The 17,633-nt window shown below is 34.9% G+C and overlaps 1 protein-coding gene across 4 annotated transcripts in view; it reads left to right on the forward strand.

Moving 5' to 3' along the window:
- CNKSR2 (connector enhancer of kinase suppressor of Ras 2) overlaps positions 1-17,633 on the forward strand; it is a gene marked incomplete at its 3' end in the record, with an annotated part of 257,646 nt that overhangs the window by 194,171 nt on the left and 45,842 nt on the right. For all 4 annotated transcript variants that reach the window (XM_082681111.1, XM_082681112.1, XM_082681113.1 and 1 more), the window contains 5 exons: positions 3,401-3,449; positions 3,869-4,041; positions 6,211-6,284; positions 6,577-6,648; positions 13,628-13,695. In XM_082681111.1, the coding sequence (XP_082537237.1) occupies positions 3,401-3,449; positions 3,869-4,041; positions 6,211-6,284; positions 6,577-6,648; positions 13,628-13,695 (436 nt within the window). The remainder of the gene's footprint in view (positions 1-3,400; positions 3,450-3,868; positions 4,042-6,210; positions 6,285-6,576; positions 6,649-13,627; positions 13,696-17,633) is intronic.

Here is a 17,633-nt window from a genome sequence, read left to right on the forward strand (position 1 = left end):
TTAAGGGCAATGATAGATGCTAAAAGAAAATAAAGTGATATATTCAGAATGCAGAGGGAAAATTATTTTCAACTCAGAATTCTATACCCAGCTAAGGTATTATTTTATTTAAGAGTAAAGGGTTTTTATATTTTCAAACATAAAAATCTAGCAGTGTTTGCTACTCACAGACTGCTATGAAAGAACTTCTAAAAGACATACTTACTTGAGCATGAACCTGGAAGAAGGGTGATCTGAAACTAAGAAGAAAAATACAGAAATAAAATATATTACAAATTTTCTGTCTCATGAGAAAAACATTCATCATCAGTAAAGCAAAGATTCCAGGCCTCTTTCTTTTTGAACTTGGTCATAATACCTTATATGATCTGTGTTATCCATTATAGTCATGTATCTGTTCTTAATGTCTTGCTCTTATTAAATATTTCATGATATCACTAGAAACTGGGAAAAATGATAACAATTAAATATCTATCACTCAGAATGAATAATTCCATCAGTTCTACTAGAAAAGACTACACAAGATTGTAAATCTGCACCTCAAGGTATTTAATCATACTTGCTGATAACATGAGGAAACCTTCACTGTCAGGATTTATTTATATGTATGAATAATGAGCAATTTCTGATACAAGTTTTTAAGGAATCTTTGAATCTGTTTCAGGGGTCCCCAAATCACCCACACGTCCAGTGATTCACTAGGACTCAGAAGCCTCAACATATAGTTGTACCCACAGCTAAGATTTTATTACAGTGATGCAGCAAGGGTATACAGCCAGATCAGTAAGGAAAAAAAGATACACATGAAATCTGGAGAAATCCATGTGCAGGTTTCCTGTGCTCTCTCCTTCTCATGACAGATCATGCAGAGTGCACACTTCCCTAGCAGCAAAAATACAGTCACATGTGGGTAGTGTCTCTGCCCAGGGGAGCCCATCAAAGACTCAAGTACCCAAGGATTTTAATGGGTTGGTTACATAGGCATCCTCTGCCTAGCAACTACTTTTCCTTTCCTGAAATGAAAGCAAGTGTTGAGTCCCCAGGTGGGCAAAATCATCTTATCGCTTAGGGAAGCTTCATGTCAGTACAGGGAACTGTTTACCAGCCAAGTTCCCATATGTCAGCTGAGGGCCAACCTTGCAAGCAGGCCTTTCTAAAATAGCAGGCTCAGGCCTGCTATATTACTCTTTTCTACACAGAGACCTATTTCCTTAATGGTAGTTTTCATTGTTTTTTCCATTACTTTCAAAAGCATATAATTCAATTAACTCTTTCATTTTAGGAAATGTCACATCACTTGGAAAAATAATGACGTCTCTCTTACGAGAATTTCATTGTAATAGTTACAATATTTTAAAAAGACAGCTAAAGCTTTGCTTCTTTGAATGGTGGATAAATCTGTATTGTGTGCCTAGGAATTCTTAGGTTCCAACAATATGTATACTGATTATACTCTGCAATCATGATGAGTATGAGAATATATTTTTATAGGGAAAGAAAAGATAATCTTGTTAAAAAAGAAAACCTGGAGAGCGTAAAATATGTTTTTGTGTAGATTTTAAAGTAGACCTTAAGGTTCTAAGAAAGAACGTGCAAAAAGCATAGGAAGTACATTATATAACTCAATTCTTTTGAGCTATCTGTTATCCATGTAGCTTCCTAAAAACAAACCACCCCCATCTTTGTCATTTTTAAAAATAATGAGCTGTAAAATTATAATGATTACTTGTGGAAACACAAAAGGAAAAAACCCAATCAGTAATTTTACAGCCAAACAATTTAGGGAAAACAGCTAAATGTAAATTAACTATACTTAAGCACACTAGCCTGAGTTATTATTTTGAAGCAAAGTGCACTCAAGAAAATTAACATAGCATGATGGGTTTTATCTTTTATGCTCTCTCTCCAAAATTGATTATGAATTTCTGTAGCCATGGATCCTGCAAAGTTTTATACACACACGCACCCCGCATATATATGTATTTATATTATTTTGACAATTGGGTGATTATTTCTGCGTTACACTGAATGTCAGCAAATTGTCTGACCCTTATCTTTAGGACTAATATCCACCCATAATATTATATTCCTAAGAATTATGTAAACCATATATAAATCATGCAAATTATTATGTAAGTAGAATGTTATTTTACAAGCAAAGATACTAAATAAGGAAGTATGTCACAGAATACGAATTTACTTTATAAAACCAAGGCCAGCAAATTTTATGTAGACAAAATCCAATTGCCCCTTACAGATATGAAGAAGGATCTGTTACCTAAAATTCATTTTGAAGGATTATCTGTGAATTAAAATTACACATGCTATGTCTCTACCCTGTTAGCTAGCTAATCATATGAACATAATTAACCTTATTTAGACCAGTGAACAATCTAGTTTAGTAGACTGTCTGACTGGAACCAGTGACTTATAGTCATTAATTGAAAGCTAGACCAGTCATACAGTTGTGGGTTTTTCTATTAAGACATTACGCTATTCTGGTCCTTAGCGTGGAATAGACTGATAGGTGGGTTTAACTGAGATGGTTGTTAGCTAGGCGAGTATGATGCAGGAAGTATATAGCTCAAGGAAATGGTCATAACGATGTCCCATGGAAAGCAAGTAGAAGAAGAGAAATAAAGGCACAAAAGGTGGTAAAGTCAATAAATTGGATGCCTCAATGAAGATTTTCTAAAAATTGCTGGGTTGGAGGTATTATACTATGTAAAATGGAGATAATGGAGGCAGTTGTTGGAGTATGCTTAAGAGTAACAAATATAGGGTCATGGGGGTGGGTAGCTGAAGAGTGGAGAAGTAAAGAACGTTAGAGATGAGGGACTGAGAAAGCCAACATACTGACATCACCTACATGAAGGTTAGTTCCCCATAATAGAGACAGAAGTAGGTGTGAGAACAAAATATTGATTCAAGTGCTGAAATATTTAGCAACTGAGGGGGAGGGCCTAGGAGATCAGTAGCTCATGGTGGCTTATGGTATATAATGAAATTCAAAGGAACAAGTGATAGTCATATTTGCTTGACAACTTCATAAGATTTTGTGAGAATCAAATGAGATATTGCCTGAGAAAGCACTGTAAACCCCTAAGAAAGGTAGTGCTCTGCATATATGAGCCCTCAGTTTCAGCCCTGCTTTATGTCCCTATTTCTCTGCCTACAAAATAAAGACCAAGATAACATTATTCTCTCCTGCTTCATGAGAAAGTAGAAAGTTTAGCGGCATGTTATATATGAATTTGTTTTGAGTCTTTGGAAAAAGAAGGTACTTTCGCTGACCGGGGTTCAGAGTCACCGTTCAGCTTTTGAGTGTTCTCTGCAGCTTGTTGGGACTCCGATGGCACGCTGCGTATCACATAACATTCTTCCCTATCTTTGATTTCAGACATTTCAGCAGTCTTCTCTGCAGCACAAATCAAAGAAGAAAAACAAAGGTAAGAAAAGGAAATGAAACATTTAGCTGCTTAGTTTGCACTGGGATAATCACCAGCACAGTTCACCCATCCTCTCTTGCCTGAGCCCAGTGTGGTTTGGAAGAGAACAACCCCCTAGCACAAGAGCTACCAAGACCGGCTTCTCCTTCAGGTCAATTATGATACAAGGTACCTTTTGCAACACATGGTCTCAACAGGTTTTCAGACTGGGATCACGCACTTCAGATTAAATTGTATGTCACTCATGTGGGCGAAAAGGTATTACAATTTTCCATAGTTTTTTATTCTGATACAAAGAGAAAATAAGAATTTTTAAGGTTGTTAAGTATCCAGACTTATTTTTATAATCTATAGATTAACCTTCTACCTTCACACGTATACAAAATTTAAAGAGCATTTTTACCCACTATTATCTTTAGGTCCTATAGCCGGCAAGAGCAAAAGACGAATTTCTTGCAAAGATCTTGGCCGTGGTGACTGTGAGGGCTGGCTTTGGAAAAAGAAAGATGCGAAGAGTTATTTTTCACAGAAATGGAAGAAATACTGGTTTGTCCTAAAGGATGCATCCCTATATTGGTATATTAATGAGGAGGTAAGACAAAGCACATTTTGTTTTCTCATTCATTTTATCTTTAACCAAAAGAATCATCGTCTTGAGACTTACGTTTTAAAATCATATAATCACCTTAAGGCTAATTCAGGAGACTTCTGCTGGTTATTTTTCAGTCTGCCTTCTTAAAATGGTTGCATTGTGGGGTTCTGGAAAGGCACTTGTCTCAATTATTCTAATGTAGCAACATATTTGAAATATAGATAATGTATAGTAAAATTCTGTATATCTAATTAAAAATACCAAACTAATTCAAGCAATAGCTTACTCAAAAGGATTATACATGGAAATTTGATAAAGATTTTTAAATGTCTTGCTTTTGTTCAAAGTTTTAAAATTTTTTCTGTTTGCTTTTTTGGGAGGAAGTCCTTTAGTAAGTTAAGTAAATTAAGTTAATACCACCTGCATTTGTTTCAGTTTTTCTTAAGGAATAAATGAACTAGTAGACTAGTTTCAAAAATCTTCAAGTATTCATTTCATTTGGCCCAATAGGGACAGCAGGGGGAGGGTATATAATACATGCCAATTGTTCTTATAATTTCCTGTTTCATTTCCAGTAAACAGATTTATATCCAGAGTAATTATATAACCTGTCACATATCACAACAGATATACAGTATACCTTATTTTTTGATATTCCCTTAACTCTACATTTGCTTCCTTTGCCATAGCCATCTACCAGTTCACCTTAAGTTTTTTATTTTTTTATTTTTTTTTACATCTTTATTGGAGTATAATTGCTTTACAATGGTGTGTTAGCTTCTGCTCCACAACAAAGTGAATCAGCTATACATATACATATGTTCCCATATCTCTTCCCACCTTAAGTTTTTTAAACAAAAATTTCTATTGTTAGCTTTTTTTTTCATAAAAATGTATGTGGTTTAATGTAGTGTGCTGGCTAAAAACTTTTTGTATGCCAATCAAGTAGTGTAAAAACATAACGTCTTTATGTTTCTCTTTATTTTAGATCACTTGTAGATTGTCTGCTGAATGCTTTTCTGTCTTTCAGAGTTTAATGGGGAGATCATAACTACCCCAAAAGTATTTTAAATTGTTCAAAATTTTTAATTTTAACATTAAAGACATCAAGGGTAACATAACACAAATCAAAGAGATTTGAGACTATTGTATTTACCCTAAGATTGGAAGAAAAAAATGCTCAAATATTGAAAAATATTGGAAGTTATACTGCTCTTGCATATAACACACACATTTTAGTCACTATCATTAGCATCAAATTTTATTAAGTTTTACATATAAACATACACACACACACTAAAAGAATTGAGAACCCCTATTCTTTTTCTTTGAGATGGCAGATGGGAGTATGATGTCTCTTGAACTTGATATATAAGGAGCCATGAACTGGTACAGCACAGATCAAAGTTTGGGAGTAAAAGTCTGAGGAGTTGGCTCATGAACATGAAAGGGACAACAACATTTAAAGGGTTTAGCCAAAAATAATCTTAGCCTAGTTGTAATAACTTGCATCTGATGTAAGATTTTAGATAATTCTCCTGTCTTATATTCCCATCCCACATTGGGGGGGGCATTTTATGGATTTCATTCAGTTTTCCAAGTGAAACATGACTTTTATGTATATATAGCATGTAAACCAAGTCAGATATTTGAAAAGCAAATTAATCTCTTCATTTGTAAAATCTTGAGTACACAAAATAATTTAATTCAGGTTTAAGAGATTTTTTTTGGAGACAGAAAAGGAATTGAATTAGTAAATGTCCCTACATTTTATATCTGAACATTTAAAATGGTAGAAAATTGAATTGTAAATGTGGGCTACAGTTATTTTATATGTTATAAATGTGTATGTACATTCTGAGGGAAAAATTACTTATAAAACAGATTTCACTTTGAGAATTAAAAATTTTTCTATCTTTATTTTAATATAAAAAGAATTTTTAAACATTTCTGTATGTATTTTAATTTGTACTATTCTAAATGTTCAAAATATACCTTCAATTTAATGGACTATAACAGGTAAGACTGAAATTCTGATCTCTAAAATGTCTAATTTAAAGGATTAAATGAACTGATTTATTAGTATAGATATTTAAGGCATAGTTGTATAGTAGCACCAGCTTCAAACCTTTATATATAATACCCTAAACAAGAGTGTTGCCTCTTTAGGATGAAAAAGCAGAAGGATTCATCAGTCTGCCTGAATTTAAAATTGATAGAGCCAATGAATGCCGCAAGAAATAGTAAGTTGATTTTATTTGGGGCGAGGGAGAGAAAGGAAGGGTAGTTTTGTTTTTTTTTAATTTCTAGCTTTTAAATTATAGGTTGCTTGTCTAATGCTTTCAAATTGAGGTAATAAGAAAGCAGTTTTGTGGGCAGAAAATTGAATTTTTCACTCATTTCTGTCATCACGGCAGAAGCATTATATATGTGAACTCAGATTAGATCTGAGGTAATTTTTATCCATAAAAATTGTTTGGTTCTAACTTATTTCCCAATTTGAAATAAATAAATGTACTCTGTTTCCTTTTGCAGTGCATTCAAAGCCTGTCATCCTAAAATCAAAAGCTTTTATTTTGCTGCTGAGCATCTTGATGATATGAACAGGTAAAGTTACTTAAATTTCAAAATACTTAGAAAGTCAGTTAGGCTTAGATTTCTGTTTTCCACATCAATGCCTAGAGAATAATGTCACTGAAGTTTCTAGATCAGTTTAAAATAAAATGGACCCAGCCATAGCTCCATGTAGCCATACCTAATTTTAAAGAATGGCATTTTAAAAAGTCAAAATAAACTCATTGACTTTTTGTCAAGTTTACCAAAAATGTGCCAGAATCCATGTATAGGCCAAAAAAAAAATCCACTGTAGAAAAAAAACATTTTTTTAAGTCCACTTCAAGAATATGTCTTCAGATTTATTCCCAAGTGAGGAAAAAAGGATACCCACAAAAAAAGCTGACTTTTCGGGCTTCCCTGGTGGCGCAGTGGTTGAGAGTCCGCCTGCCGATGCAGGGGACACGGGTTCGTGCCCTGGTCCGGGAAGATCCCACATGCCGCGGAGCGGCTGGGCCCGTGAGCCATGGCCGCTTAGCCTGCACGTCCGGAGCCTATGCTCCGCAACGGGAGAGGCCACAACGGTGAGAGGCCCAAGTACCACAAAAAAAAAAAAAAAAAGCTGACTTTTCCAAGTGCTGAGTATTTATGACAGAATATCCATCTCAATAACTTAGGCATAGGCATAGTTGGTGTATCTCTCTGTCACCTTTCTTCTATCACTGGACAGGATTGTGCAACCAAGTGATTAGATGGCACGTGGTTATTTGGTGGCTCTGGGAAAATCTGGATATATATTTTTTCATTATCTACAACATACTGCTTCTTGTTTCCATTTTGGCTCTTATGAGTTTGATCCTTTCTTCCTTTTTCTTTCCTTTCTCCTTTCCCTTTTCTAGATTTGTAGAAATTGGATTTAAGATTCAAAATTTTCCCCTTCACAGCTCTTCAGTAGGCAGTGCATGTTACACATATGATGTGCCAATAGTTAGGAAGACGCAGAATAGCATAGTGGTTAAGAGTATGAACTTTGGAACCAGGCTGTCCAAATTCCAGCCGTCCCACTTAGTAGCTCTGTGACCTTGGATATAGAACTTAACCTCTCTCTGTCAGGTATTAACTCTTTTTAAAAAATGGAGATAATAACCATCTCCACCCATAGAACTTTTATGAGGAGCAAATAAGAACACATAAAGGGCTTAGAACAGTACCTGCTAAATTGTAAGTGCTATATAAGTGTTTGCTTTCAATATATATTCCTTTTATATACATAGGGTTCTCACGCCATATAACTTTCTTTGTATATCTCTAAAGAGTTAGTGTTCAAATATTTTTAAGCACAAAATTTTGGAGCTTCATAAATGTGCTTGAACACGCTAAATGGACACTTAATATGCTTTTATAAATAATCTTGTTCTTTGACACTTCAGGGTATAGGCGTGATTTTTCCAAACCAAGGATATGAATACAAGGAGAGGGCAAAGAAAGGTGTTGAGAAAACTTGATAAAATCTTTTATAATTAATAGGAGAACTGAGCCTTTCTTTTATTGAAATATAATTGATTAACAATGTTGTGTTAGTTTCTGGTGTACAGCAAAGTGATTGTTTTATATATTTTCTTTTCTTTTCCATTATGGTTTATTACAAGATATTGAATATAGTTCCCTATGCTATAGAGTAGGTCCTTGTTGTTTATCTATTTTATATATAGTAGTGTGTACCTGCTAATCCCAAACTCCTGGTTTATCCGTCCCCCCCTTCCCCTTTGGTAACCAGACGTTTGTTTTCTATGTCTGTGAGTCTGTTTCTGTCTTATAAATAAGTACATTTGTATCATATTTTAGATTCCACATATAAGTGATATCATATGGTATTTGTCTTTGTCTGACTTACTTCACTTAGTATGGTAATCTCTAGGTCCATCCAAGTTGCTGCAAATGGCATTCTTTCCTTCTTTTTTAAACTGAGTAATATTCCATTGTATATATGTACCACATCTTTTTTATCCATTTCTGTTGATGGACATTTAGGTTGCTCCCATGTCTTGACTATTGTAAATAGTGCTGCTGTGAACATTGGCGTGCATGTATCTTTTTGAATTATGGTTTTCTCCAGATATATTCCCAGGAGTGGGATTTCTGGATCATATGGTAGCTATATTTTTAGTTTTTTAAGGAAATTCCATACTGTTTTCTATTGTGGCTGCACCAATCTGCATTTCCGCCAACAGTGTAGGAGGGCTCCCTTTTCTCTACACCCTCTCCAGCATTTATTGCTTATAGATGTTTTGATGATGGCCATTCCTACTGCTGTGAGGTGATACCTCATTGTAGTTTTGATTTGCATTTCTCTAATAATTAGCGATGTTGAGCATCTTTTCATGTACCTATTGGCCATCTGTATGTCTTCTATGGAGAAATGTATACTTAGGTCTTCTGCCTATTTTTTGACTAGGTTGTGGGGTTTTTTTTGTTGTTACTGAGTTGTATGAGCTGTTTGTATATTTTGGAAATTAAGCCCTTGTCAGTCACATCATTTGCAAATATTTTCTCCCATTCCTTAGGTTGTCATTTTGTTTTGTTTATGGTCTCCTTTGCTGTGCAAAAGCTTATAAGTTTGATTAGGTCCCATTTGTTTATTTTTGCTTTTATTTCTATTGCCTTAGGAGACTGACCTAAGAAAACATTGCTGGGATTTATGTCAGATAATGTTTTGCCTATGCTCTCTTCTAGGAGTTTTGTGCTGTCATATTATATTTAAGTCTTTAAGCCATTTTGAGTTTATTTTTGTGTAAGGTGTGAGGGAGTGTTCTAACCTCATTGATTTACATGCAGCTGTCCAGCTTTCCCAACACCACTTGCTGAAGAGACTGTCTTTTCCCCATTGTGTATTCTTGCCTCCTTTGTCAAAGATTAATTGAGCATAGGTGTGTGGGTTTATTTCTGGACTCTCTATTCTGTACCATTGATCCATATGTCTGTTTTTGTGCCTATACCATGCTGTTTTGATTACTGTCACTTTGTAGTGTTGTCTGAAGTCTGGGAGTGTTATGCCTCCAGCTTTGTTCTTTTTCCTCAGGAATGCTTTGGCAATTCTGGGTCTTTTATGGTTCCATATAAATTTTAGGATTATTTGTTCTAGTTCTGTGAACTGAGCCTTGTATTTGGTTTCCATAATCTTCTCTTGATTTGCATGTTACCATTCTTGAAATTTCACAGTAGCCAATCAGAATTTGAAGAGCTTATTCTCAAAATGAAAATGTTTATGTACTTGTTGGGGAGGGGTGGTACTCTATTTTGTGTTTTAACTATTTTATACTTCTACTGTTGTTGTTACTCACTATCCATTTTACCACAATTGACCTCAATGCCCTTAGGATAAATATGAAGGATTTACATCATAACCAAACAGAAAATAAGTGGTATATATAATCATGTCCTCTCCTACAAGATAGATCCACTAGAACACAGTTACTTCCATCCAGGAATTAACATAAATTAATCTTTCGTGATACTTGCTAATCAGGGTCTTTTTAGGTTTAGAAAATAGCCTGTTCAAAAATGCATTTTTATGAACTATAAAACCATTCTTGATCTCCATTCTCTACCCTGTGTTAGCAATAACTCAGAAGTGTATGATGTCACTAACTCTTCCCTAATACTCCTGTGGATGTATCTGGTTCAGGATATCAGAGAAGAAGCTAAACCAAACCCATATGTTTCATTTTGTTGCCTTTTCTAAGCAATGGGTCAAAGAAAAAAATAAATAAATTTGATCAAATATGTCATCTCCACATGGTACATTTAAGAGTGCTGTTTTATGTAAGCCTTGCCGTGGTGTACTACAACCTTCAGAATTAAATTGTCCTGAAATACTGAGTCTTTCTTTAAAATTTAAGTATAGTGGACTTTTATTGTTTTGCCCTGCTTTTTATTTTTTGAATAAGCATATTCCTAATGTCTGCTTTCAATAGGCAAGTTTATTAAAAATTACTTGTCAATAGGACGGAGGAGAGTCAGTGCTGGCAATATTCACAGAGGATTGGTGTTGGGGAGAGACAGCCTCCAACAACTTTATTTAATAAGCTGATTGTTACATAGCAGCAAGATGATGTGGGTGTTGGTTCATTCTATGTGTAGTCCTTTGAAGGCATGTACCTAAGCCTTCAAGAGATGATATAGTTATAAATAATTATAATTATATTATAATAATTATAAATAAGTGCCTTACCTGGTTATTTCATAATTTCTAAAATATTATCATATATATTTTTAAAATGGAGTGCTAGTTTTGACAGGACCTAGTAACTGGAATGAAAAAGCAATCCTTAGATTTAATTTTCTTCTGTAAAATCCGCATGTGTGTATACACATACATACGCACATGCATACATATACCCAAATACATATAACTTAGAATATTAAAATCTCACCATCTATTTTTTGAGTAGCTTTAAGTTTGATTGTGAGGTAATCTTCAAAAACACTTTTGAGCACCCTACCACCAATCCATCTGTTCCATCCTCAGAAATGAGCATTGAAACATTAAAAAAAACTTTTTTGCCAGCCTGTGTGAAATCTGTGGGAAGAAAACAAAACATCATGTTTCTCAAGTATTCTGAGACTTATTTACTGAATTCACTTGGCCTATGTATTCCTTTTCACGTCAGCACATATGTCCTTATAATTGTCAGGACTCACCAGTTTCTATTTAGTGTGATTATCTTACATTTCTTCCCCAGTTCTTACTCTGGTTTCCCTCTCAGTACGTTATTCTGTGTCAGCTGTTGACAGCTTCATTGGAACATTCACCATAGGCCCAATCCTCTTATCCTTAAATATTGTCTGTCTCCCTCACTGAAGATACAGGCATCATGAAAACAGATACTTTGTTTCATTTATCTTTCTCTATCCTCAGTGCCTAGAACAGTACCTGGCACACATTAATATTTCTTAACTCAATTAATGCATATATATCTGCTGTTCATAATAGCATATAAACACCAAACCATAACTGCAGCAAGTGTTTGGATAAGCATCTTCTAACTGAGGCCTAAGGACAACTTTATCCAAGACAGCAACAACAGTTGTGTTGCATTCAGCCTTTTGTGTCTATACATACAAGTTTACGCATACACTTGGTAAAGAGTTTTTATTGGGGACAGAATTTTTCTTCCTAAAAGTAGTTTAATTTTTTAATTGTCTTGTGGAATTTAGGAATCCTGGAGCTCATCAAAGGCAGAAATTATGTCTTATTCATTTTTGGACCCACAAAACGTAGCTCATTGTTCAGCATACAACAGGCATTTAATAAACGTTGTTGAGCTGAAAAATTAAGAAGCCTCTTTTTAGTTTCCTTATTCATCTCATGAAGACCTCACTGCTCTTTAGACTTCTGATAAAATGAAATTTCAGTGATATATTAAAAAGTATTAAATATGAAGTACTGAATTAAAATTCATTAACAAATATTCCTCTAGTGGTATCAACATCATTTCCACCCAAAAAGCACCAAGCCAGTCTTTCCTAAGAGTGCTAAGATTCACCTTGTAGTACAAGTTCAACCCCTTTCTTACTACAAATGACCTATAGGCTAGATTTTAATTTTGACCTTTTACTAATGATTGGAGTCATTTTTAAAAGGTTATTTGTCATGAAGTTAACTTCTTGGCTGACAGTTTATAATTTTCTGGATCGTGTGTATATATCATGCTGCTGAATTCATTTGATCCATTTTTTTTCCATTTCTGCTCCAGTCCCTTCTTTACTTCCCATAGTTGAGGTGATCATTACATTGTAGGCTTTGTCAAAATAAAGTTGTGCTTTAAGTGACTTATTCTTAAAATTAAAGCTTAAATTTCCATGGATGTGATTTTGTCCATTAGAGAAACAACTTTCCTCCCTCCCTTTTCAAGATATTCTAAGTATCTGATGCACAGTTAACACCACTTGGCATAAATGACGAAATATATGAGTCACTTCAAAGAAAGTCATCTTCCACTTGACAGGGGAGATAATCTCCTAGGAGAAAAGCTTCTCAAACACAGTTTTTTTCCTAAAAACGTGTTTCAATCAGATTATTCCACAATTTAATGATGTTAACTATACTAGTGATTCCAAACTTACTCAAGCTAGTTTGGAAGGTTGATTCTTCCTTACTTTCTTATTTGGGAAGATATATGGATCATAGCTCAGGATTGACCAGTGGAAAACTGTCAGGTTAGTTTAAAGATTTTGTGATTTGATAATCTGATGCAGTGTAAACAGTTTCCAGAATAATGAACACAGGGAGAGACCTGGTGGGACAAAAGACAGAGATTGAAATAGTGCTTTGCTTCAGGCAGTTCCCTACATTGGCAATAGCAACTCTTCTGAAAGAGGAAAGAACTAAGATTTATTTTTAAATTACTATTGTTCATGGAAATAAATTTTCAAGATCTAAACAGAGGTTAAAATTGTATATGCTCGTTTTGTGTTTGGAAAAACCTAATACCCTTGTATTTAGAGACAAATTTCCAAAGTATACTGCTACTGAGCTGTGTTTCCCTTTGGATCATTAAACTTAAAGGAGATTCATCAAAACTAATATTTCATGGTAAAACATATTTTGACAGGCAAGGTCTATAATTTTTTCCCTTCTCAGGACAAATTATATCTGATATTGTTTAAATATCTCTAAAGGAGCATTTGTTCTGAAGAAACGGAACAGCAAAAATATTTGGAGTGCTTTTACATTTAGAGCAACAGAATTAATAGGGCTTTGGTCATCTCAAAACCCTTTATGTTGCAGATGTTAACAGGTTTGCCCAAGACTTTTCTAGTGAAATAGCATCTTTAGTGTGGGAGCAGTTTGTACTACAGCAAATTATAGCTCATTGAAGACTCCATGTGTTAAGAGTAGCAAAAAGCACACCCTTTATCTGGGATTATTCCATATATTCTTATATATTTTAAAATAACTATTCCCAAGAAAATAGTTAAGTATAAAAAAAATCAGTTGCAATGTTACTGACTTTAATATTTGTTTCTTCAGGTGGCTTAACAGAATTAATATGCTGACTGCGGGATATGCAGAAAGAGAGAGGATTAAGCAAGAACAAGGTAAAGGAATACTTTTTTTTTTTACTATTGTGTTACACTTCTTTTTTCTTGCTGTTTTCCTATACAGTGATTCACTGCTATCACTTGAGAGAAAATGCATATGTCAGTCTGTGGTTATTTCTCTTCTGTTCACTTTGAATCCAAACCATAGCATCTTATGGGTAAGGTTTAGTAAATTAAACAGGAAATAAACTCCAATTTTTGGAGCAGCTAATGTGGAGTTCATTCCTGTTTGTTGCCATCTTCTTTAGTCTACTTCCTATGGAGGAAAAAAATTTTAAAAGCCTAGGGTGGGAGGGAGGGAGATGCAAGAGAGAAGAGATGGGGGGATATATGTATATGTATAGCTGATTCACTTTGTTATAAAGCAGAAACTAACACACCACTGTAAAGCAATTATACTCCAATAAAGATGTTAAAAAAAAATTTAAAAGCCTAGAATTTGGTCCTTTATATTGACCCAAGTCAAGGTCCTTGGTGGTGAGTTGTTTTTTCTACTTAGTGGTTTCACAGACATTTAAGTGCTTTTATGCAAAGAGCTCAGATGAATGATCCCTTCTTCCATAGATTATCTCATTTGCTTGTGTTCTTCAGTTCTGTTACTTTGTTAGCTCTGTGATCTTATGGAACTTGCCTTAGTATTGACCTCACATTTATGAAATACAGTATCCTGATGCAAAATTGAAATCTTAACAAAAGTTGTGGTCACTATTCGAAAAGTAGCTTCAGGGCTTCCCTGGTGGCACAGAGTATTAAGAATCCGCCTGCCAATGCAGGAGACACGGGTTCGAGCCCTGATCCAGGAAGATCCCACATGCCGCGGAGCAACTAAGCCCGTGTGCCACAACTACTGAGCCTGCTCTCTAGAGCCTTCGAGCCACAGCTCCTGAGCCCGCGCGCCTACAGCCCAGTGCTCCACAACAAGAGAAGCCACCACAGTGAGAAGCCCGCGCACTGCAACAAATAGTAGCCCCCGCTCACCGCAACTAGAGAAAGCCTGTGCGCAGCAACGGAGACCCAACGCAGCCATAAATAAATAAATACATTTATTTTAAAATAAAAGTAGCTTCACATTTCCCAAAGAATGTTTGCTATACCTCCCTTGGAAGCATAAATAGTTCTTTGAAAACTTTTGAGACATCCTGAAGTTAAAAGGATTCCACACATTGATACACATATTTCTAGTTGTGTCTCCAGTGGACATAGCCTGTTGGTCGACATGAAGATTCTGAAAACCTACTGTTTCGTCACGGAGAAAGCTTTTTAAATATCTCAGAACTAACGGTTAGAGAGATGTAAAGAAGATAACCAGATCCCAAAACCAATCTTTCAGCAAATATTTAGGTCAGGGGTCAGCAAACTTTCTGTAAAGATCCAAATAGTAAATATTTTAGACTTTGCAGGCCTTAAGGTTTCTGTTGAAACTATTCAACTCTGCTGTAGACACATGAAGGGAAGTGGCTGTACTTCAATAAAGCTTTATTTATGGACACTGAGATTGAATTTCATAACATTTTTCACATTTTGAAAAATATTCTTCTTTTGATATTTTTTATCCAATTAAAATGTAAAAACCATTCTTGATCCACAGGCTGTATAAAAACAGGCAAAGAGCCTCATTTGGCCTGCAGGCCACAGTTTATCAACCCCTGGCTTAGAGCCATGGGGTGAGAGAATGGGGGTGACTAGAGCAGTGAAGGGTGAGGAGATAGGGCAGGAAGATTTCCAAGAAATAGCAAAATATGGTTACTGCCAATGGGAATTCAGCATCTTATTGAGACTCTAAAAAATTCACACTTGAAACTGCCTAAGAAAAATTAAAGAGCAACATAAAGTAAATGAGTACTAATTTTTGCACCACATGCAACTGATTTAAAAAATTGCTAAGTGGCTGCAAAATTTTTTTTAAAACCTGAGAAGGAGTCAGGATTAATGAGGAAATACTTGGAGAAAGCAATCAGTGAGCCTCATATAAAGTTAGCGGTGAAGAGGCAGAGAAGATATTTTATTAAATATTAAAGTGTTTCTGAATAAGGCCTTCAGCTAATACTCTAATTGCATTAAGGTGAAATAAGCACCCATCCTGCCTGAAATTACATTGAATTCTAGTAGAAAAGATACTCTTAGTACAATATGGAAAGTGAAACATGGGAAAGTACAAAGCAAATTCCATGGGAATGAGGCTAGAGATTCCTTCTAGGAGGGAAATTGGAAAAAAATATTATGTGGACTCATTATCTGAACTGGTTGTCGCAGGATGAGAAGTAATAAAATAAAACATTCCTGGGAGTGGAAGCAGCATGAGTACTTCCACAAATAACATGGAAACCATCTCTATCAAATCACTGTGCACAGGCAAATCCCAGCCAGGACTATGAAGTGTCAGGCCAGTTATTGTCACATTTCTTCATTGTTAAAAGTTTATTCCCCACTTTCATACTTCTACTTAATTTATAGGCCTACAATTATAGTAAGAGAGGTAAATACACAAACACACACACACACAACACACACACACACACACACACACCAGCCTTCCTTTTCAAATTACTTTATAAAGCATGAAAACTGTTCTTTAAAAGTGCATATAGATTTCTCAGTTTTTTAAGATGCAAGAATTAGAAGTGTGGGCAATGTGCCAATAGGAGAATGAATCTTGAGAAAAGTCAATTTGCATGAATAAGGAACGTTGGATTTTCAGGCTTCTGTATTTTATCACTCGGCATTTCTTTGAAGCTGAGCATGGCCTTGATTTTAGTGGATTTCCTTTGTACTTGTCATTATATAACCAAATTTCATTATGGATGAAAGAACTGGTAAGTCATATTGCACATGCACGTTCCAAAAAATACTCATTCCATGGATTCATGCTGCCATAGTCTGTCATGTGAGTATTTATTTTAGTGCCTACTGGAATGTGGTAGACAATCATAGGTAGAAGCTAATAGTTACAGTTCAGGTCTCTACAGCCAGAATCTCTGAAATAATTTAGATTTCCACCTAGAGTATACATTCATCAGGTACTCTAACGTAGGTCAGAAACATATTAGACTTCCTACCTTATGCAGGATTAGGTCTTACGTATTCTGTATAGACAACTACTGGATGCACGTGTCTATTCCACACTTCTATAGAATTGTTTGACATGTAAGTACCATTCTCAGTAGGGAAGTTTAAACTTGATACAAAATATAGCTCTTTGAGAATTGGGAATATTTCAGAAAGATGCAAAGGAATAACTGCCAAACACTGTTTCTATTTAAATACTCAGTACAGCTTGGAAGTGACTCTTTCATTGACTTAAATAAAAGTTTAGTGAATCGCTGTCTTTAACTACAGAAGTATAAAGGATATGGGGTTCTTTTTCATTATGCATTGTTTTACTTAGAGAAAACAGGGTTACAGTAAATTCTGCCAAGATCATAATTTAGCTAATTGTCTGCTAATCATTTTTCTATATTTTTCCAGCTTCAAATCAGACATTCATGACACATTATTTTCAGTCACACACAAGGTCTTTGTAAAGCTTTAATTACGTAAAAGTGAATGAAATACATTGTATTTCTTTGATAGTTCTAGATGAAAAAGTCAATTTCTTTCAAATTATCCTTTTGTATCAACATGAGAAGTAAAGTGGAAATTTTCCTCTTCTATTGATGGCACTGTTTATTCATGATTAGTTATTTGTAAAATTGAATATCACTGCAAGAGACATTAAAAGTATCCATTTATTTTGTGCTAAATAGAGAGCTAAGAAAAATAAATTAATTTGCTCTTAGAATGAAAATCAGACTGGTTTCAGCCTCTGGGAAGCAGTGTGCCTGTAATTTTCCACACAAAACCAAAATGCCTAAATTTTCTGTGTAGCCTCTTCCCTGGCATTGCTCTCTCAAAGACACACGGGTTAGTGTGTGAAATGAAGTGGTATTTCAGCCTTT

Source organism: Grampus griseus (assembly GCF_964374135.1).
Source record: "Grampus griseus genome assembly, chromosome: X".
NCBI lineage: Eukaryota > Metazoa > Chordata > Mammalia > Artiodactyla > Delphinidae > Grampus > Grampus griseus.